Source organism: Struthio camelus, chromosome 17, assembly GCF_040807025.1.
Source record: "Struthio camelus isolate bStrCam1 chromosome 17, bStrCam1.hap1, whole genome shotgun sequence".
Lineage (NCBI taxonomy): Eukaryota > Metazoa > Chordata > Aves > Struthioniformes > Struthionidae > Struthio > Struthio camelus.
Genome location: NC_090958.1, coordinates 7,129,954 through 7,150,598, shown reverse-complemented (window position 1 = coordinate 7,150,598; position 20,645 = coordinate 7,129,954). Strand labels below are relative to the sequence as shown.

General features: G+C 62.3%; 3 protein-coding genes across 3 annotated transcripts; 2 read left to right on the top strand and 1 right to left on the bottom strand.

Moving 5' to 3' along the window:
• Nucleotides 1–652: 652 nt before the first annotated feature.
• Nucleotides 653–3,833, top strand: CFAP73 (cilia and flagella associated protein 73). Its single transcript, XM_068911488.1, has 7 exons — nucleotides 653–840; nucleotides 1,086–1,191; nucleotides 1,320–1,424; nucleotides 1,514–1,714; nucleotides 2,656–2,877; nucleotides 3,102–3,260; nucleotides 3,355–3,833. The coding sequence occupies exons 1-7, from the start codon at nucleotides 782–784 to the stop codon at nucleotides 3,601–3,603; spliced, it is 1,101 nt and encodes a 366-aa protein (XP_068767589.1). The 5' UTR covers nucleotides 653–781; the 3' UTR covers nucleotides 3,604–3,833.
• Nucleotides 3,834–4,265: 432 nt separating this feature from the next.
• Nucleotides 4,266–13,501, bottom strand: DDX54 (DEAD-box helicase 54). The gene is made up of 20 exons (XM_068911478.1): nucleotides 13,424–13,501; nucleotides 11,881–12,004; nucleotides 11,692–11,762; nucleotides 11,373–11,561; nucleotides 10,862–10,911; nucleotides 10,358–10,399; nucleotides 9,710–9,805; nucleotides 9,302–9,423; nucleotides 8,963–9,024; nucleotides 8,302–8,433; nucleotides 7,966–8,176; nucleotides 7,285–7,419; nucleotides 6,662–6,883; nucleotides 6,497–6,570; nucleotides 5,995–6,192; nucleotides 5,648–5,793; nucleotides 5,443–5,556; nucleotides 5,101–5,205; nucleotides 4,708–4,811; nucleotides 4,266–4,590 (listed from the first exon to the last, which is right to left on the bottom strand). The coding sequence occupies exons 1-20, from the start codon at nucleotides 13,490–13,492 to the stop codon at nucleotides 4,367–4,369; spliced, it is 2,490 nt and encodes an 829-aa protein (XP_068767579.1). The 5' UTR covers nucleotides 13,493–13,501; the 3' UTR covers nucleotides 4,266–4,366.
• Nucleotides 13,502–13,562: 61 nt separating this feature from the next.
• RITA1 (RBPJ interacting and tubulin associated 1) lies at nucleotides 13,563–17,497 on the top strand. The gene is made up of 3 exons (XM_068911491.1): nucleotides 13,563–13,609; nucleotides 14,641–14,970; nucleotides 15,624–17,497. Exons 2-3 carry the CDS (start codon nucleotides 14,690–14,692, stop codon nucleotides 16,165–16,167), a joined length of 825 nt encoding a protein of 274 aa, XP_068767592.1. The 5' UTR covers nucleotides 13,563–13,609; nucleotides 14,641–14,689; the 3' UTR covers nucleotides 16,168–17,497.
• The last annotated feature ends 3,148 nt before the right edge of the window (nucleotides 17,498–20,645 follow it).

The window sequence follows — 20,645 nt, the reverse complement described above, 5'->3', positions numbered from 1 at the left end:
AAGGCACCCAGGGGGGTGGAAGGAAGCTACGTACCCACCGTGGGTGAAGCAGAGGGGTCTGAGCCCGCACGAGGAGAGCGGAGAGGAACGAGTGCAACGGAGGCGAGCTGAGCAGGTACGGAGGGGACGGGAGCGCTTACGCGGCAGCTCGGAAGGGGCCCGGAGCGCAGTCCGGGGGCTGCGGACGGGACGGGCGCGAACGCAGCTCCCCAAGAGCGAGCTGGAGGACGAAAGGGAGGACTGGGGAGGGGAAGAGGCAGTTGGAGGCCTACGAACGGGGCCGTCGTGCAGACTCCGTGCTGAGGAGCATCCCAGGGCGCGAAGGGTGAGCCGTGCGGCGGCACGGAGCAGGAGGGCAGGGGACCGGTGGGGACCAAAGAGTGACCCCGGGGCTTTGGAGGCAACCGGAGCAGGAGAAGGGTGGCGTGGGGCAGGGGGACCAGCGTGAAGGGAGGGGGCTGGGGGCAGCACAGGCGGAGCGCCCCACGCCACCCTCGCGTCCCCGAGCGGGGCTGCGCCGGGACAGCGGGGGGCACGTCCTGGGGGGGCAGCCCCACTGCTTCCCGGGGGGCCGGGCCTCCGGCTCTGAAGAGCCCCATGGCGGACAGGGTGCTCCGGCCGGGAGGTGACGGCGGATGCTCGGAGCCGGAGCGCCGAAACCTCCCCGGGGCCGGGGCGCCCATGGCAACGGTGTTGTGCTGCCCGTCGCCTTGGCTGCCTGCTTCCCACGCTGCTCCGCGCCCGGCCGGCGGCTCGGAGGCACCGGAAAACCCTTCCCAGCATGGCCCTCCACCTGGAGGAACGTTTGCGGACAGCTTTCCGGGACAAGCTGCGGCTCCAGTAAGATCCTCCCGCCCCCCCCGGGCTGCCCGGCGGGACGGGGAGCCGCTGGCACCGTGCGGGTGCTGGGCAGGAGGGGGACCCTGGGGTGTCCGGGCTGGGAGGCCGCGTCGGGAGCGAAGCAGCCCCCAGCCCGCGCCCTGCGAGGGGGGCGGCCAGGGGGCTCTCGATGCAGGGGGGGGCTGGTTTGGGGGGGGGGTGCCTCCACCCCGATGGCGTTTGCAAAACGTCCGCCGTCCCCGCAGGAAGGTGCCGGCGTGGGACGCGGCGCCGCTGCTGCCCTCCACGCGCCTGCTGCTGAAGCGGCGCCAGCTGGCCGAGGTGGAGCGGGCGCTGCGGGCGCAGCGGGAGGTGAGGGCCGCGGCGCCCCTTCCCCGCGCGCCGCCCTCGGCCCTTTACGCATCAGCGACCCTCCGCGTCGGCCCCGAAATCGCGGCGGGCCGGGTCGCCGGCGGGCTGACGGCCGCGCGTCCCCGCAGGCGTTCGGGCGCGGGATGCGGCGCCTGGAGCAGCGCTGGCGGGAGCTGGGCCGGAAGGAGCAGCGGCTCCGGGAGGAGGTCTGCAAGTTCGACGCCTTCCTCGAGGTGAGGGGCGCCGGGCAGGGCGGGGGGCTGCGGCGGGGGGGGGCCGTGGTGACACCCCCCCCCCCCCAAAACCGCGTGCCGCCCGGCAGGTCTCGGCGGCCAGGCGGGAGCGGGCGCTGCGCCGGGCGAGCCTGGAGCGCGAGCGGGCGGCGCGGCAGGGCGCCGAGGCCGCCGGCCTGCGCCGGGAGCTGGCGGGGCTGCTGCGGCGCAGGCAGCGCCTGGCCCGGCGCCTGCGGAGCCACCGCCTCTTCGGCGACTACCTGCGGAGCGTGCTGGCGCGCACGGCGCAGGTGAGCGGGGCCGGCCGGGCCCAGCACCGGGATCCACCCCGAGCCCCTTGCTGGGACCCCTGCGCGGGAGCAGGGCACCCACGGCACCACCCGGGGGCGTTCGGGAGAAGCTGGGATGGGGATGCGGGATGGATGCGGGTACCCCCTCCGGGATGCGGGTGCCCTCTGCGGATGTGACAGATGCGGGCACCCCTCAGGGATGCGAGTGCCCCCCGGGGATGCGGGATGGATGCGGGTGCCCCCCCTGGGATGTGGGTGCCCCCCGGGGATGCAAGACGGATGTGGGTGCCCCCCGGGGATGCAAGATGGATCTAGGTGTCTCCCAGGGATGCAGGTGTTCCCCGGGAATGTAGGTGCCCCCGGGGATGCGAGACGGCTGCAGGTGCCCCCCTGGGATGCCAGTGCCCCCCAGGGATGTGAGATGCATGAGGTGCCCTCCTGGGATGTGGGTGCCCCCCGGGGATGTCAGATGAATGTAGGTGCCCCCCGGGGATGCGAGACGGATGCAGGTGCCCCCAGGGATGCCGGTGCCCCCCCGGGGATGTGAGATGGATGCAGGTGCCCCCCTGGGATGCTGCTGCCCCGCAGGGATGTGAGACGGATGTGGGTGCCCCCTGGGATATGAGGCAGATGCAGGTGCCCCCCGGGGATGTGGGCACCCCCCGGGGATGTGAGATGGATGTGGGCACCCCTTGGGGATGCAGGTGCCCCCTGGGGATGCGAGATGGATGTTGGCACCCCCCCCCCCGGGATGCAGGCACCCCCCTGGGATGCAGGTGCCCCCCAGGGATGCGAGACAGATGTGGGCACACCTCCCCGGGATGCAGGTGCCCCTGGGGATGCGGGTGGTCCAGCACGCATCCCTGAGCCGCAGGTGCCCCAGCGGGACAGGGGTCCGCGGGGACCCTGGCTCCTGCGGCGCCTCCCTCCCCGCCACCCAGTTCCAGGACGTGCCGGCCATGCTGGCCCATTTCCGGGCGCTGGCGGGGGCCCGGGCGGCCCTGGTGCGCCAGGCAGAGGCCGGGCAGGAGCAGCTGGCGGCGGAGCGGGCCCGGCTCCAGCGCTGCCGCGAGGAGGCTGACAGCGAGCTGCTGCGCAGGAGCAACGGGCTGGCCCAGCTGCGGGCCCGCCTGGAGGCCGCCCGCCGCGAGGTGCACCAGGAGGTAAGGAGGGGGCAGCACCCACGTTGTGGCCCCAAGGGTGGCCCCTCTGTGGTGGGGAGCCGGGAGCTCGGCAGCAGCCGAGCGGGGGTGCTGCTGCCCCGTGTGCCTGGGGGACAGAGGAGGGCACAGGGTCCCCAACCTAGCCTGGAGCTGGGGGACAGGCCAAGGTCCCCCCAGGGCAGTGGCCACGGTGGTCCCCGGAGCTCCCTCCTGCTCTGCACCAGGAGTCCCGCTGGACCCACATCCAGACCACGGCCGCCCAGAAGACCCTGCTGCTTGCGCAGATCCGGATGGCAGTGCTCAACCTCTTCCAGCTGGCCACCAAGCAGCTCAAGGTCCCGGCAGATGTGGCCCTGGAGGACACGGAGGCCCAACTGGACACGGTCAGCACAGCCTCTTCCCCCAGGTGGCTGGGGTGGGATCAGGGACACGTGTCCCTGGCCAGCGTGGCGCTAAGGCCCCCCCCCTCTCTGCCAGGTGCTGCTCTGCATGCAGGACCTGGCTGCCATCCGTGCTGAGCTGTGCCCCAGGGAGCCTGCTGCCGCCAGCGAGCACCCACCACTGCCTCCGAGCCAGGAACAACCCCCTGCTCGGAGAGCAGCCGCCCGCACCGGGGCAGGGGAGAAGCTGCCTTGGCTCATCCGGGCCAGGACTCCTAGGGAACGAACAGCCAGGGACGGAGGTGGCTCCCCGTCTCCAACGCATCTGGGAACCCCTCGATGCTGACAGGTGATGCAGATGGCAGTGGGACAGGCAGCTATGGAGCACCGCGATGGCACCCATTGGAGTCAGGGCCTGGGAGGAAGAGAGCGCCCCAGGGCCAATCCTGGGATGGCTGCACGGAGGCAGCAGGACCTGGGGCCGAGAGGAGGAAGGGGGAAGCTGTCACTCACGTTCATGCTGTTGGTATCGGCTAAAGCTGTCTCCTGTCAAAATATAGCCCAGCTGCTGGGCCTAGAGTGCCCGGTTGTTTTAGGATTGCGCCGGGGGATAGCCCAAAGCGGGAGGAATTCCCCAAGCACCAAGAGCAGCAGGGCAGGATTTGCCGCGGCCACGGCGGAAGAGCGGCTTTGGTGCCAGCGTGTCCCTGCACCAAGAAGTGTGTGTGCAGGGGGAACGGGTGCCAGCCCATGCCAGCAGGACAGAGCTGGGAGGAAGAGGAGGCAGGAGGTGCAGGAACTGGTGCAGACAGAGGGCAGGTGGTGGAAAGGGGCCTGGCAGTGCTTGAAGGGTTGGGGGAGTGAGAGGGAAGGTACCAAAAGCCGTGGCAGGACTGGTGCTAGAGTCTGGCACGTGATTTCCCCCTCCAGCATGGCCCCCAGGAGCCAGCACGCAAGTCTCTTATTCCTCAGCAAGATGCCTGTGACAAGGCCAAAGCGGAGGCAGGATCCAAAACCAGCCAGATATTTAATGTCTCCTTCCCTGATGCCAAGTCCAGGCTTGGGGGAAGCCCAGCCCTTCCCTTTGGTGCAAGGCATGGCCCCATCTCCTACATCCTCTTCCGGAGCTTGCCCTTCTTGGTGGTGCCTGCCCGGCGCCCAAAAGCCATCTGCCGCAGCTCCTGCACCCGCTGCCGGTTCCTGGCCTTCAGGCGCTTGAGGCCACCGCGTTGCAGGAAGCGCTGCTTGGCCGCAGCTTTGCGCTGCTTCAAGATTTGCTGCTTGTTCTTCAGCTCTGAGCGCACCTTGCCCTGGGCTGGGGGAGGCCGGTTCCCTGCAGGACGGATGAAGAGCCGAGTTCAGAGATAAATCAATGCTCGGGAGGCCAGGGTGAGGTATCCAGGTGACAGAGGGGATTATGCGGGGCTCCATCACTTGTTCAGGTACTCACTGTGCCCTCGTTTGTGCTTCCCTCTGATCTGCTCGCCCCCTCTTTCTTCTTCCTCTTCCTCGTCCCGCTCATCAACCTTATATTTCTGCTTCCACTTTTCATAGCTGGGCCGGGGAGTTAAGGGAACATGTGGCGACTCCCCCTCACTTGACCCCCAATGGTGTTTAAAACCAGCCTCCCTCCCAGGGCCACGGCAGGAGGGAGCACGTGGGGCAGGGGGGCGCTCTGCCCCCAGCCTGGCAGCAGACACGGCCCTGGGTGCAGGACACGAGGCTGAGCGGCTGCCGGCAGGTTCAGCCCGGGTGCAGCCCTGTGCCCCCCTGGCCCGCTGGTGCTCACCCTCAGCCCCAGGCCTCCCGCTGCAGCGCAGGCAGGCACCCGCAGGCAGGATACAGGTTGTTCTTGTAGGAGCTGCTGATGTAGCGCCCGCTCTCTGTCCGCACTTTCTTCTTGTCCTCCTGGCCCGTTTGCCCCACGAACCGCTTCTTCTTGCGGTCCCTGCGAAGGAGGGGAGGGGGGTGGGACTGGGGAGAGACTGGGAGCCTCTTGAATATAGGGCTACTGAGCACCCCCTGCCCCATCCTCCTCCCTGGGCATCTCAGCTCTAGCTGCTCCGAGGAGATACCCAGAAAGAGAAGCTCTCTTGAGGGTGAGGGCAATACCCACCCACCCGCAGTTCATCCTCCAGCCCCCCGACGCCTAGATCGCCCCCTTCCCCGGACAGACCCCGCTCACCACTTCAGCAGTTGCTTGCTCTTGTTGAGGTTGTGGTTTTCATCACCCATGAGATCCAGGACGGCTCCGGCTGCCTGCTGCTCGAAGGCGCTGCCCTCGCCGCCCACGCTCAGCCTGCACGGGGAGGGGGAGAGGCATGAGAGCAGCTCCATGTGCCTCCCACCAGCTGGGGCAGGAGAGCTGTGGGAGCCCTTCCTTGACTCACCCCCTCTCGCTCTCAAAGTCCTTGGGCCGATAGGGGATGTAGAAATCCTCGTCCCGCTGTGCCGGCTGCTGCAGCTTTTTCCTAGCACCATCTTCTCCCTTCTCGCCCCGTTTCCGCTTCCCGCCCACCACGGTGGGGAACACGTCCTGAAATGGGATGACAGAGGGGTTGAGAGAGCATGTGACAGGGGCCACATCCCCCTGCTAGCCAGACCCTGGTGCCTGGCTCTCCTGGAAGTCACCTTGCCAGCCCTAAATCCACAGCCCAACCCCGTGGCCAGTCAGCACCCAGCTGATGCTGGCCAGGCAGAAGCTTCCACAGCACGTCCCCTTTCCCTGCCCCATTACCTGGAGGTCTTCCTCCTCTCCTGCCTTCTCCTCGGATGCAGCAAGGGCTGAGCACAGCCCCTGCCCTTTGAGAGTTGCTGCCCGCTTCTCCTGCTGCCCACGCTGGTACTTCTCGATAAGGGCATGGTCACGGCGCCGCTTCGACCGCATCACGGTGCTGGCCAATGTCCGGGCCGTTGCGTTGATCTCGAAGATGGTCTGCTCCCAGGGTGGGGAGAGAAAGCAAGAGAGTGAACCCCTGGGAGCTGCAGGGGACAGGGAGAGCAGCTGGATGGATGGACCTTCCCACCCGGTTCCTTCTCCCTCTGGTTCCCATCCTAACCCTGGGAGCTGGGGCAGCAGGGCCTGGGACCATGGCAATGACCCCCCATGTATGGGTTGTGCCCACAGTGGTGCCAGTGACCTGCACCCCACCACAAGGCCCGGCTTAGTGCCCCTTCCTCCTGCTGCCCATGAGGGCAGTGGCTAGGCTGGCGCTGGGCAGAGAACGGCATCAACTCACCGCCTTCGACTTGTAGGTTTTAATGCTATCCACGAACTTCAGCCTCTCCAGTTCGGTGTCTTCGAAGCGAGCACCTGGGTGCCGTGGGCGCAGAGAGGGGCACAGGTTAGCTCCTTCGCAAAGATGGCGGGACGCCCCCTCCCTTGGCAACCCCAAGGCACTCACTGAAGAGTGGGTAGATGCCCAGCTGGGACACGTCCAGGTCCTTTGCCCTCTTGATGGACTCGGGTGAGGGACCAGGCCGGGACCGCACGTACTGTTTGTGGGCGTTGTCGGCGACACGGCGCAGGCTCCGCAGGTCCAGGGAGCCCTCGTGGTCCGTGAGCAGCAGGCACTCCTCGTCGTCCACCAGGCTCTGGGGGACGCGGCCCAAGACCCCACCGGCTTCTGCAGCCCGAGAATGCTGTGTCGTCTCTCTCCCACCCACCCTAGGATTGCTGTAGCGTGTGTGGCAGCAACCCAGGATCAAACGGAGCAGAGGTAACAGGCGCAGTCCCCATCCCACAGAGCGTATCAGAGCCCCAGGCACCCTGTATTCCCCAGCTACACCCCGTATCAAGAGGAGATCTGCCTTGTAAGAGACAGCACAGAGCAGAAGCAATACCAACCACAAGACCATGAGCTCCAATGCCGGCCAAGGTTAAACCCCAGCGACCACAGGGTCGCTGAGTACAGAGTACGCTGGTCACAGAGTACAGCATCCCTGTACTCTGGCGTGGCTGCGACAAGCTGCGCCCCCTAAGCCACCGATGCCTACGATGGACACGGCAGTGCCTGGTTTGCCTTACCAGCGGGCAGCTCCTGAGCACCAGCGAGGACGAGTGGGCGTCCCAGGAAGAGGTGCAGGTCAAAGACGTACGGCATCTCATCGGGAGCCACCAGTGAGTAGGCAGTGCCGCTCCGGCCAGCTCGGGCCACGCGACCTGGCAGGGGGAGGAGGAGAGTGGGAAACCAGACCTGGTGCCAGCTCAACCTGCCAGGGACCCGCTGGTGTCCTGGGGTGCCAGAGCCATAGGCTGGCCTGTGGTGTTTACTGGGTGGGCACAGCTGGCAAAGGGCAGTAGGTTACTGGGAAAGGGGGCAAAGAAGAGCCCATCGCGGTGCCATCGCCCTGCAGCTGCCCCAAGCCAGTCCCTGTGGGTAGGGGAGCCCATGGTGCATGTGCCATGAAGGGAAGGCTCCTGCCCTGCCCCGAGGAGTCCCCATAGTTAGAGCCCAGGTAACAAGGACATTACTGCCCCCCCATTTGTCCCCAGTCTGTCCCCTAACATCCCAAAATGGCATCCTCTTTCCCCAAAGATACCGCCACCAAGCCAGGGGGACCAACAGCTGCTCCAGGACGTTCCCAGGGGGACGTTCCCAGGGGAAGATGCCTTAAAAATATGAGACAAGGAACAGCCCCTCTGCACCCCTCCGTGTCCCCATCCTCCTGAGGGGATGCCTAGGCTGCAAGGGGCGCTGACACCCACCAACGCGATGCAGGAACAGTTTAGCCTTGGCAGGGAAGCTGTAGTTGATGACATTGTCCAGCATGGGGATGTCAAGCCCACGGGCGGCCACGTCTGTAACCAGCAGCACCAGGCACTTGCCCTGGGAGAACTTGGCGATGTTGATCTTGCGGGCGGTTTGGTCCAGTGAGCTGTAGATGTGTGTGCAGTGGATGCCCTGGGCCGTCAGCAACTGGAGAGAGAGGAAGAGAGATCAGATCCCACCCTGGCAAGCACCCTCAGGCATGGGATAGGGTCTCCCAGGACTCTGAGACCCTGACCTTCCAAACCCACCGGGTACCTCCAAACGCTACTTGCCTCCTTGAGATACTCTGTGTGGTGCTTGGTGGCCACAAAGACAACCGTCTGGTCCTGGGGCTTCACCACGCTCCTGAGCAGGTGGAGCAGCACGGCCGGTTTGTTGTCCCCACGTACGTGGAAGAAAGCCAGCTGCAAACAAGAGGGCAAGGCAGCCAGCTCCTGACCTGCTGGGACCCCATGCTCTTGAGGACCTCCCCAGCTACCTCATCCTCTCACCAGGTCCTTCACCCACTCACTGCTTTAACTACATTCACGCAACACCAAGTACAAGGAGTCATGCCACTAGGGGTGGGGTCTTCTCAGCCCCGTGGGTTTACAGCTATGACATCCTAGCCCCAGTGTGTTAAATTTTCTGACCCATCTTTTATGTTTAACCTCCGTAGGTCTATACCCTACATGAGGAGTCGGGGAGTCCTCACATGCCACCCTAGCCGCTTGCCAGCCCACAGCACTTTGGGGTGGGAAGGACACACAGCCATGCCCAGCTGCCAGCAGGGTGGACTCCACACCAGACATCATCATCCCGTCCCAGCAAGCCTACTTGTCACCATATTGCCTTCGCTAGCCCTGGCTTGCAGGGAGCGTAGGGTATCCTAATGCCAGAGAGAGAGATGTACGAGGCGAGCCCCTGTATCTCGAGCTCCCCAGGCCCTCTCACCTTGAGCTGCTCGCTGAGCTTGGACTCCACATCCAGGCGGATCAGCATCGGCTCCGTGAGCCCTGTAGGACATGGGTCACACATGGCACGTGGTCACACACTGCGATGTGCTGCTGGGACCAGCCCTATCCCTTGGCTTGGGGATACCCACCTGGCCCAGCTTCGACCCAACTCGGGTTCCCCAGTCCTCAATCTGTGGATGGACTCATGTGCGTCACGTCCCTGTCCCCAACCTCCCAGTGGGGAACTGCCAGCTGGGTAGGGCCACTGATTCTAACAGCTAATTTTAACCTGGCTGCCCCCAGCCCCTCCAGTCACTGTCCTCCCCATGGTCCTCACCAGCTCGAGCAAACTCCACGAGCAGCTTAGGCAGTGTGGCCGAGAAGAGGACCGTCTGATGGCTCTCAGGGAGCCGAGCGATGATCTCCTGGAGCTGCTCTGCAAAGCCCATCTCGAACAGCCTGCAGGACAGGGAACGCGGGACATCAGAGCGCTGGCATCTCCTGCCATGCCCAGCCCTGCCTCCTGGCACCTGCCAGCACCACCCAGCCAAGGCACCTCATTCCTTCCGCACACCTCCTGCCCTCCGCGTCTCCCACCCCCTGCAAGGGCTCGTTGCTCACTCCAAACATGGGGCACACAGCTCCCCCGAGTCCACAGTCCAGCCACTTTCATCCCAGCGAGCACGTTACTGGAAAGGCAGTGCCCAGCAGGCCCCGCTCTGCCCCGGCACTGGCCCTCGCTGACCTGTCGGCCTCGTCGAACACCACGTACTCCACACTCTGCAGCTTCAGATTCATTTCCACCGCCACGTGCATCAGGCGCCCCGGGGTGGCGATGATTCTGCAAGGAACAGAGACCGCAATGCTCGGCCGGTCCGTACCTCAGCCATGAGACGAGCGTGGGGAAGCAGGATGGGACACCTCCCTCCCAGGTGCCAGAGCACAAGTCTGGCTCAAAGACAACCAGACAGAAACTCCCTGGTTCCATGCAAGGAACACAGGAAGACACTCTGAAGAAAGCCTAGGACATGGCCATGGGATGTGATTGTAAACGCCAGAGACATCTCTAGTGACCTCCTTCATGATGCCAATCCCCGGGTGGCACAGCCAGAAGGGCAGAATTCAGCCTGTGTTTGGATGGCACCAGGAGCAGGGCCAGCTAGCTCGCAGGGCTCGAGTCAGGACCGCTGGGGCCACACCAGGCCATCAGCAGCAGGGTAGTGGGTAACCCAAGGGACATCATGGGGGTCCCAGGGAGGCAGCACCCTTTCCAGGTCCAGCAGCTGGTCCCAGGATCACCCCAACACGGTGCGCGTCCAGCGTTTGTCAGCACACGTTTCCTCGCCACATCAGCAGGGAAGCGCAGACCCTTCCAGATACCCCAGAGACTCACATGTCGGGGTTCTCGTGCAGCGCAGCAAACTGGTCCTCCATCCTGCGAGAGGGGAGAGAGCCTGAGACGGGGCCAGGCGGCAGAGGGGCAGCTCAGCCCGCCTGCCTTCGCAAGGCCTCCCCGGGCAAGCCACTGGGGACTGCAGAGCTGGGGGCCAGCCCAGGGCATGGGGCGAAGGCCAGATCCTTCCAGGCCACACTTTGCATGCTCGAGGCTGCGGAGAGGGACCCACTGCACAGGAGAGCTCCTCAGCCCTGAGATCTCACGCGTGAGCAAGTGAGTAGCTCTTTTGATGGCCAGCTGAAACTTCAGACCATCTAGCCCAGGAACCCTGCTCCAGATGCCACTGTGATGCCCAGTCCCAACATCTGGCAGATTTTTGCAGCCCTCAGCACATTTTAGGGAAGCTGGGACAGGCCAAGTGCCTGCAGAAAGCCTCGGGAGGGCTGCCTGGGCTTTAGGGGAAGGGCAGAAACACTGGTAGGGGCACTGGGGATGACTTACTTGTCTCCTCCCAGGACAAGGGCTGTCTTCAAGCCTGTGAACTTGCCCAACTGCAGGGTAAGGGAGAAACACGGGAGAATTACAAGCAGATTCGGCCTCAAAACAAATCCCTAGGCTGTTCCCTTCCAATGCCAGCAAACAGCCCTGCTGCCAAGGCTGGGGACGCAGCAGAGCAGGCAGGTGATGAGGGCACCAACGCAACGTGTTTTCCTTCTGCCTGCTCTTCCCTCCTCCCTTCGTGGATTAGCTTGAACCTCTAAGAAAGGGGTTGGCCATGCACGGCAGCCACAAGTCATATCCCGGCACTGCACAGATCCCCCCGGCAAAGGACAGCGCTTGATCATCATCAGCAGCACTAAGAGATAAAGATGTCCTTCACCCTTTGGTGATAATTCAACATCATCTGCTGCAGCATGGAGCCCCACAGGTTAATGGTACCGCTCGAGCTCTTGCCTCCCCTGCCCTCCATCCCTCCATCCCAGCTCAGCCAGCACCACCTCCGTCCCGGTACCTCCTTGGTGAACTTCATGGTCTGCAGGGCCAGCTCGCGGGTGGGCGAGAGGACAAGGGCTCGGGCCCCCGTCTGGGCACTGTGGGCCTTCAGCTTCTCAAACATGGGGATGAGGAAACAGGCCGTCTTCCCGCTGCCCGTCCGTGCCATCGCCACCACGTCCTTGCCGTTGAGGATCACCGGGATGGTCTGCAAGACACAGCCCAGCGGCGCTGCCCTCACCACCCAGCACCGCCGCCTGGAGCGGGCACCCCACGTGGGCAGCACCCATCGCCCCGGAGGCCCTCGGTCCAGTGCCCCGTGCCCCGAGGGGGCTCACCTTCCTCTGGATGGGTGTGGGCACCTTGTAGCCCTTCTTCATGATCCCCTTGAAGACAGGGTAGCTCAGGCCTGGAGAAGACAGGGGTTAGCAGGTGACGGAGCAACACAAGCAGGACAGGGCCCCGTGGAGCAGACTCGGCACGGCCCCGTTTCCAAGGGTCCCCCACCCCCAGCCCCCAACACGTACCCATGGACTGGAAGCCTCCGGATTTCTTCTTCTTCTTGTTCTGGGCCCGTACCATGGCCTGGGTGTCCAGCTCAGCAGTGGCCTCCTCGGCAGCGGGGAAGGCCGGCAGCGCGCACCCGGGGGCCTGCGGAGGGAACGGCACCGTGGGGAGGGGCGCGGGCGGCCAGGCGCCCCAACAGCATGGGGGGACAGCAGCTCTGGGGACGCTGGCGCTGGGGATGCTGGCACTGGGGACAGCAGGTATACTGGGCACCAGGGACCCCGGGGACACGGGGTCACCGAGGACATAGGGGACTGGGGATATGGGCAACTGGGGTCACTGGGCACATGGGGGACTGGTGACATGGGGGAGTGGGGTCACTGGGCACACAGGGGATTGGGGACACTGGGCACACGGGAGACTAGGGACATGGGGGATTGGGGTCACCGGGGACATGGGGCACACAGGGGACTGGGCACACAGGGCATATGAGGGATTGGGGACACGGTGGACTGGGGACATGGGGGATTGGGGTCACCGGGGACACGGGGGGCTGGGGACATGGGGGACTGGGGACATGGGGGACTGGGGACACCGAGGACATGGGGGAGTGGGGACATGGGGGAGTGGGGTCACCGGGGACACGGGGGACTGGGGACATGGGGGACTGGGGTCACTGAGGACATGGGGGACTGGGGACACGGGGGACTGGGGACACGGGGGGCTGGGGACATGGGGGGCTGGGGTCACTGGGCACAGAGGGAACTGGGGATATGGGGGACTGGGGTCACCGAGGACACGGGGGACTGGGGACATGGGGGATTGGGGACATGGGGCACGGGGCACATGGGGGATTGGGGACATGGGGCACTGGGCACACGTGGCACATGGGGGATTGGGGACATGGGGGATTGGGGACATGGGGCACATGGGGGATTGGGGACATGGGGGAGTGGGGACATGGGGCACGGGGCACATGGGGGAGTGGGGACATGGGGCACTGGGCACACGGGGCACATGGGGGATTGGGGACATGGGGGAGTGGGGACATGGGGCACGGGGCACACGTGGCACATGGGGGATTGGGGACATGGGGGATTGGGGACATGGGGCACATGGGGGATTGGGGACATGGGGGAGTGGGGACATGGGGCACGGGGCACATGGGGGAGTGGGGACATGGGGCACTGGGCACACGGGGCACATGGGGGATTGGGGACATGGGGGAGTGGGGACATGGGGCACTGGGCACACGTGGCACATGGGGGATTGGGGACATGGGGGAGTGGGGACATGGGGCACTGAGGTCACTGGACACACGGGAGACTGGAGAGATGGGGGACTGGGGTCACCGAGGACACGGGGGACTGGGCACATGGGGGAGTGGGGACATGGGGCACTGGGGTCACTGGACACAGGGGGGACTGGGGAGATGGGGGACCCTGGGGACCCTGGGGACATGGGGGACTGGGGTCACTGAGCACACGGGACCCCGGGCAGACGGGGCACCGGGGACCGCAGGCCCCCTGGGACCAGGCGCACCGACCCCCCCCGTCCCCCTACCGGCGGCGCCCGGCGCTGCTCCCCGGGGCCGGGCCGCTCCCGCTGGCGGCGGGCGCGCGGCGGCGCCATGTCGACGGCGGCGGCGGCGGCGGAAGCACGCGGCGAGGCCCCGCCCCGGCGGCAGCACGTGGGCGGCGGGGGCGGGGCGGAAGGGGCGGGGCTCGCGCGGCCCCGCGCCCGGGCCAGGTGGGGGCGGGGGGGTCCGGGGAGGGGCAGAGGGATTGAGGGGGATGTGGGGGGGGAGTGTGGGGGGCCAGGGGGTGGGGGGATGCGGGGGGCAGTTTGGGGGGGCAGGGGGATTTGGGGGATGTGGGGTGGGCAGAGGGTTGGAGGGGGCTATGGGGGCAGTTTAGGGGGCAAGGGAGATTTGGGGGGATGTGGGGGGACAGTTTGGGGTGGGCAGGGGGATTTGGGGCATGTAGGGTGGCAGTTTGGGATGGGCAGGGGGTTTGGGGGGATGTGATGTGGCACTTTGAGATGGTGGGGGGATGTGGGGATGTGGGGTGGCAGTTTGGGGGGCAGGGGAGATTTGGGGGGATGTGGGGCGACAATATGAGGTGATCAGGGGGATTTGGGGGATGTGGGGTGACAGTTTTGGGGGGGCAGGGGAGATTTGGGGGGATGTAGGGTGACAATATGAGGTGATCGGGGGATTTGGGGGATGTGGGGTGGCAGTTTGGGGGGAATAGGGGATTTGGGGGATGTGGGGCGACAATATGAGGTGATCAGGGGGATTTGGGGGATGTGGGCTGGCAGTTTGGGGGGAATAGGGGATTTGGGAGATGTGGGGTGACAATATGAGGTGATCAGGGGGATTTGGGGGATGTGGGGTGGCAGTTTTGGGGGGGATAGGGGATTTGGGAGATGTGGGGTGACAATATGAGGTGATCAGGGGGATTTGGGGGATGTGGGGTGGCAGTTTGGGGGGCAGGGGAGATTTGGGGGGATGTGGGGTGGCAGTTTGGGGGGCAGGGGGGATTTGGGGGATGTGAGGTGGCATTTTGGGGAGCGGGGGGCAGTGACGGGGGCGAGTGGGGGCAGGGCTGATGCGGGGCAGGGCTGCAGCGAGCTGGTGGCAGGGGCAGCCGGGGCCGAGGGCCGGGCCGGCGCGGGCAGGGCCCCGATGCCCCCCCGCCAGCGAGGCCCTTCTCGGCAGCCCCCGGGGATCTCCTTTCCCTCATCCCTCTAATCCGCTGTCTTGCCCCGATGGCCTGCAGTCGCGTGACCGCTCGCCGATGCCCTCAGCCGGACGCCGCCCCGCCGGCCATGAACGCGGCCGTCGCCAGCAGCCCGGCTCCTCGGCTGCAGCCCCGGAGCCGCTGCAGGGGGAAGGCCCGGCCGTCCTTCGTGGACGAGACGCTGTTCGGCAGCCCCGGCAGGGCTCGGCCGGCGCCGCCGGACTTCGCGCCTCCCTGGGCGGACGAGGCCGGCCCCGCCAGGCCCTTGGTGTGGAGCCCGCCCGCGGCCGGGGCCAGGTGGAAAGCGGAGGCCGCCGCACCCGCCGCCTGCACGCCGCAGGGCACCCCCAGGAAAAGGAACAAGTACAGGTGAGTGGCCTCTTTCCTCTCCCGCTGGAAACCCTGCGGCACCTACGGCTGGGACTGGCGGGGGTGAGGGAGCCCGTCCGCGTCCCTGCGCCGGCCTTCAGAGCGGCTCCCGGGAACGCGGGGCAGGAGATGGTCCGGCTGTGTACCCTGACTCGCTATCTCCGTGTATGTCGAGTACTGCTGCAGTTTTCCCCTCTGCAAGCTGTCCGGAGAGCCTCTGATGCCCAGGCATCCCAGATTTTCCCTTTTTCCCTGATGTTTCCTCCTATATAGAGGAGTTTTCCCCAGAGGAGGGGATTTTCTGAAGTGTTTTAGGCATCAGTAGACTCGTGTTGCTGAGATGCAGTCCCAGAGAGCCCGCTGGGCTAGTAAACCTGGTGCCCCTTTCTGTAACCAGCAGCTCAGGAAAAGCAATACAGCAAACCCTATCTGTCCGCTTTTCTCCAGTCCAAATGATCAGGAGCCTGTTTACAGCCCAGCTGGCCCTAAGCGGCCCTTGGGAGGGGCTGGAGTGGGGTTTAGCCTCAGCAGCTGATCCAGAGCAAGGAGCAAAGATTTGCCCCCTTTGGATTCCACGTGGCAGTTAGGCCTCTGCTGCTGTCTTTTCCCACCTTAATATGAACATGCTTTTCTCTGCTTTTTTCCCTGCAAAGGTTGAAAAGTCACACTCCATCCTATTGCGATGAGTCCCTGTTTGGCACCAAGCCTGAGGATCCGTCCTGGGCAGCTTCTTGGATGAAGAGAGAAGATGTAGCCAAACTTCGTCCACTGCTCTGGAGCCCGTCATCCGCCCCCCGAAACCAGTCAAGCCTTTCCTCCCGCTCCAAGGAGACGCCCTTGAGGGCTGTCCACCCACGAGCCTCAGCATCGCCAGCGCTAGCAAACCTTGGCACAGATCATAAGGGCGAGTCTTACATCTGGAAACGGCCTGAGAGCAATTCGGACTCTGAAGGCCGGAGTGCTCCCAACAGAGGACGTTCTCAGTCTCTCACTCGGCTGAACGCCTCTCCGGATAGCCTCCGACTGGCTTCAGGCAACCCCAAGACAGAAAAGCATAAAAATCAGTGCCCCTCAACAGCCCCTGCAACACCCCGAGGTCCTCTGATGAGGGTTCGGTCTAAGAGCGTGTCTGCACCTTGTTTTGCCAGGAACTCCAAGGCAGTGGGTATCTGCAAACCCAGGCCTCCCTGGAAGTAAAATGAACGTCCCTTTGTATGTAAATGCACCCCTAACCTACCCACGACAGGGGTCTGACACCCATTGAGCAAACAAGGGAAGGAGCTGTCAGGGAGCAGCGAGAAGGGGACTGCTCCACGAGGGAGGACGAGCCAGGAGCTGAGAGTGACCACAGCATCAACGCGGCAGTGAGTGACCTCCCTGAGCGGGGTACAGTCCCATGGCACCCAAGCAGGACAGCCGTGGCAGTAATAACAGCTTTCATTGCCTGTCCAGGGATCATCAGATGAGGTGAGGTAATGAGTCAGGTTGCTTCCGTCCAGGACGTCCAGTCAGGACAGCCAGGAGACAGGACTACCGACAGCATAGGTGCAGGGCCCAGCCAGGAGACAGGACCGGACACAGGTACACCTACAGTGTAGCCCAGAGTAAGATGGGGGGCTGGGACCGAGCGCAAATGGGGCTCCTGGACCGTGGAGCAGAGGGTGCCTGGGTAGAGGTCCCAGGTGAGGCTGGCCAGGGCAGGTAAGGTCTGTTGGTGCGCTCAGAGCCCTGACAGGAACCTCCACTGTCCACTTCTGGGGAGAGAGGAGTTTGGCTTCATCCTGCCTGTCACATGCAGTCACAGCCTCATTCGGGTTGGACGGCACCGCAGGAGGTCTCTAATCTGAACTGCTCGGGGCAGGGTCAGCTCTGGGGTCGGACCAGGTTGCTCAGGGCTTTATCCAGTTGGGTCTTGGAGACCGCCAAGGACTGAGACTGCATGATGTTTCCGGCACCCTGTTCCAATGCTTCAGTGTCCTTGCAATGAAAAAATTTTCCCTTGTAACCAGCCAGAGCCTTTCTTGCCTCAATTTTGGTCTATTCTCTCACTCTCCTGCCAAACACCTTAGCAAAGAACCTGGCACTATCTTCTTGGTAACCTCTTTGTGGGTGCTGCTGTGAGATCCCCCGCGAAACTTTCATTCTCCAGGTTGAACAAGATGGTTTTACTTGCAGCCTCTGATCATGGGGCACGTGCTCCAGTCCCTGACCATCTTGGTGGCTCTCTGCTGGACTCGCTCCAGTTTATCAACGTTTTAGTGATACCCTTTGGCCAAGGAAGGAGACGGGAGAGCGAGCAGAGAGGTGAGGAATGGCATCGCCCTATGTCCTTCTCGCAGTGGGATGCTCTTAGAGTGGATGGGTTTGCGTGGCAGAGCAAGGATCTGCCTCGGTGATTTCAGCAGTTGCTTGGGATTGGGCCTTGCTGACTGGACACAAAAATCCTGTGATTGATACTGAACGCTGTGAGGTGCTGTCACAGCGATGCTACGCTTGCATACAAATAAATGATCAAAGGCAAATCTGCTGGGGCCTTGTGTGTGGTGCGTGGAGCCCTGCTATGTGATCTTGGCCTCATGGTGAGTTCAGGCCTTGGGCACAGCTAATATCCTCAAAGACTGTCTTAGCAAAACGGATCCTCGATTTCCATTTCTTAGGTGAGAAAGAACAACTCAGTCCTGTTTCTTTAGGTGCCCCTTTATGAACAGAGGTAGGGAGACAGATGAACGACTCAGGCCGGGTGACTTGGGATATGCAGCTGGGGTTGCTGCTCTCTTATGGGAAAGGAGGCTGCAGTGCTGAGCCACTGAAGCCGGAAAATGTAGAGGAATCACTGGGAATCAGGCCTAAAAAAGGCTGCTTGCCTCTGGCCTTGCTTAACGCAAAGAATATGTGAGAGGAGGTGCCTGGGCCATGTTGGCCCTTGTGGTAACACATAACACAGCCTGGTTTCCCAAGAAAATGAAACATGTATGACACCGTACTCTGTATGTGTGAATCGATGTCTGATTTCAGCCCTATCTGGGAGAGGAATAAAGGGCTCCATGATATCAAAGTGTTACAAGGTTAAGAAAACAAAATACTTTAGTTGCTCCCTGGCTTAGGGAGTGATTTGTAGGACTGGGAGCAGAGTCCAAGCTGGGCTGTGCCACATCCCACCCTTCCCACTGCCCTGACTGCAAACTGTCAGGATGGCGCCCAGTCAGGGTTTGGCTGGGGACTGGGGAGAGGAAGGGGTCCCGGTCAGGGTCCTTGCGGAGCGGGTGCTGTGGTGCTCTGTTTGCTTGGAACCACGTCAGGGGAACAGGATATCCCAGCCTCTTCCTCACTGAAAAGCAATGAAGTCCTGCAGCTTCCTCCCGTGCCAAGGAAGAAGTTCTCTCAAATACACCCAAGGAGAAACCGAGTCAGATTAAGGGTATCATCCTGTCCCAGGAATTATTTTATTGCAACCTTTAGTAACAGCAGGACTGGGCCTTGACTCACACAAGCACATTAAGGACACGGGGACTGAAGCGAGGGAGACCTGCCAGGAATCTGCACTCCTGGTCCTTTGGCAAGAGATGCCCTCTTCTGAGTGGCAATGGGCTCGACCTGAAACAGTGAGACATATTGCACCGCTGCTCTGACATACCCTCTACCTGAGAGCCAGCCCTGGCTCCAGGAGCCTTGAGCCTTAGTGCAAAAGCTCTCTCAGCTAATAATGCTTGTAATCTGGGGGAGCTGAGCCCCAGGGGAGCCAGTGGACTTGCTGGGAGGAGAGAAGAGAGGAGAGAGAATGGGTTTCATGCTTATTTCTTGTCCTTGCCCTCTGCCGTCTTTGCCTTCAACTTGAGGAGTGTCTGGACCGAGCAGCGTTTCTGGATGCAGATGGCAATACTGATCATCATGGCCATCTCCCTCACGTCCCACTTGTTCTTCTCCTGCTGTATCCTGTGCTACTCCTCAGTCTGGGAATACTAGGTAAGTGCAGCATATTTCTTCTTCAGGGCCAGCTGGGCCTTCTCCTTTGTGTAGATGGCAGGAAGTGTCTCTCACTCAGCCTGGCAAGACAGCAGACACCAGTTACTGCAAGCCTGAGGGCCTTCCACAGGTCCTCCCTGTAAATCCTTGGGGAGGGATCTTTTTCACCTATCCCAGATCCAAGTAGAACTACCACTGGCTACTAATCTGAGCCTTTCTAAAGGGACCAAAAAAGGAAACCTGCCTGGATAGGAATTTCAAGACATGCCAGATCCTAATATTTTCATGCTCCTTTGAAAAATCCCTCCTTAGCTTTTCCTGCTTTGCAAACAGCATCCATCCTCAGATGAGGACCCTGAGCAGGTAACACACATGCAGGTCAGAGCCTGCTTTGCCAGCGCTTGGAATAGAAAGCTGCATCTCTGCAGTTAGGAGGGGGGTGAGCATGAGCTAGCAGCTTTGCTAAGAAGCAGGTTATATCAGAGCAGCACTGAAGGCCAGCTAACACATAAACGGTGGGGAGTGTGGGAAGAGCCAGGCCATGGCAGCCTGCAGAAGGCCAAAGATAGGTAGTTTTGGTGGCACTCATCAGTAGTTTATTCCTTTCCTAATACACTGAAGTGAGCCATGTGGAGGGGAACCAGCAGTGTGGATATGTGCCTGCTTTAACAAGTTCTGCCCTGACCCCGCTGGTGCTCGGTGCTCCAGCCGTCCTGGCAGATAGGAAGCCAAAAACCTCTGATGTTATTAAAAACCTGACAAGGTGAGGATCTTTACTTACAATTAGCTGCAAACTTTCAGGACCCTCCTACATTTTGCTTTGCTGGTAATCCAGCAGCTTTTCTTCATCTGGTTAAAAACTGTAGGGACATGAAAGCAATTAGAGCCTTCTCAGAGGAGGCGTTAGGGGTGATGACGTGAGTCTAAGCCCTTTAAGCTTAATTTGGATGTCAGGACAGTGACATGCAAGCTGTTAAATCTGCAGGTCTCTCAAGTGAGCAGGGAGAGAAACAGAAGCGTTGTTTGGACACTAGATGGAGACAGCAGGGTTGAGGATTGACACAAAGTGAGAGCCCTGTTCCCTAACAGCAGGTGGATGCGTCTGACCAAACGAGGTAGCTCATCAGCTCCCAGTGACTGGGATTTAGCAACTGATGTAACCTTCCATAAAGCAAAAACAGCAGAGAACCACCTGACGCACAGGCAGGACAAAGAGACAAAGATACCTTCCCTTGCAAAACCTGTACTTCTGGGTGGGGGTTGCCCCTCACTGCCATGTCCTCCTGTATGTGAGCTGCAGGTCTGTTTGGACAGGGATCTATTTGGGTTCACCATCTTGTAGGAGCTGGCTCTAAGCCCAAGCAGCCCAGTCCCTGAAATGGGGGATTTTGTTTGAGGCCCTGAATCTGGTTTTAAAAAGCATTTCTGCAACTTCCTCTTTAGGATCTGCAAAAAAGTGTATTTTTTAGTTTACCAGAATTTTTCTCCAGTGACTCTTTCTTCGACTGGCAAACATATTCCCACAGTATCCTGTGCCTTCACCTTGAGCCTGGGTTGTGGCTGCCTGTAAAGTTGTGATCGTTTTGGTGTTTTCTCAGTCCCTCTGAGGGAGATTTCTTCCACCAGCTAAATCTTTTCTTACCCCTGAACTCCCCAAAGGCTTTCATAACACTTCAGCTGATGAACCTCTGGCCCAGGCTTCACCTTCCCCC

What these genes read in the sequence shown, in the direction of transcription:
- CFAP73 (XM_068911488.1), top strand. Translation starts at nt 782, where the DNA reads ATGGCCCTCCACCTGGAGGAACGTTTGCGGACAGCTTTCCGGGACAAG. An exon ending in TGCTGGCGCGCACGGCGCAG is followed by an intron (nt 1,715 to 2,655) that starts GTGAGCGGGGCC and finishes CCCGCCACCCAG; the next exon opens with TTCCAGGACGTGCCGGCCAT. An exon ending in GCCGCGAGGTGCACCAGGAG is followed by an intron (nt 2,878 to 3,101) that starts GTAAGGAGGGGG and finishes GCTCTGCACCAG; the next exon opens with GAGTCCCGCTGGACCCACAT.
- DDX54 (XM_068911478.1), bottom strand. Translation starts at nt 13,492, where the DNA reads ATGGCGCCGCCGCGCGCCCGCCGCCAGCGGGAGCGGCCCGGCCCCGGG. An exon ending in ACACAGAGTATCTCAAGGAG is followed by an intron (nt 8,177 to 8,301) that starts GCAAGTAGCGTT and finishes CTCTCTCTCCAG; the next exon opens with TTGCTGACGGCCCAGGGCAT. An exon ending in AGCTCCTACAAGAACAACCT is followed by an intron (nt 4,812 to 5,100) that starts GTATCCTGCCTG and finishes TCCCCGGCCCAG; the next exon opens with CTATGAAAAGTGGAAGCAGA.
- RITA1 (XM_068911491.1), top strand. Translation starts at nt 14,690, where the DNA reads ATGAACGCGGCCGTCGCCAGCAGCCCGGCTCCTCGGCTGCAGCCCCGG. An exon ending in AGGAAAAGGAACAAGTACAG is followed by an intron (nt 14,971 to 15,623) that starts GTGAGTGGCCTC and finishes TTCCCTGCAAAG; the next exon opens with GTTGAAAAGTCACACTCCAT.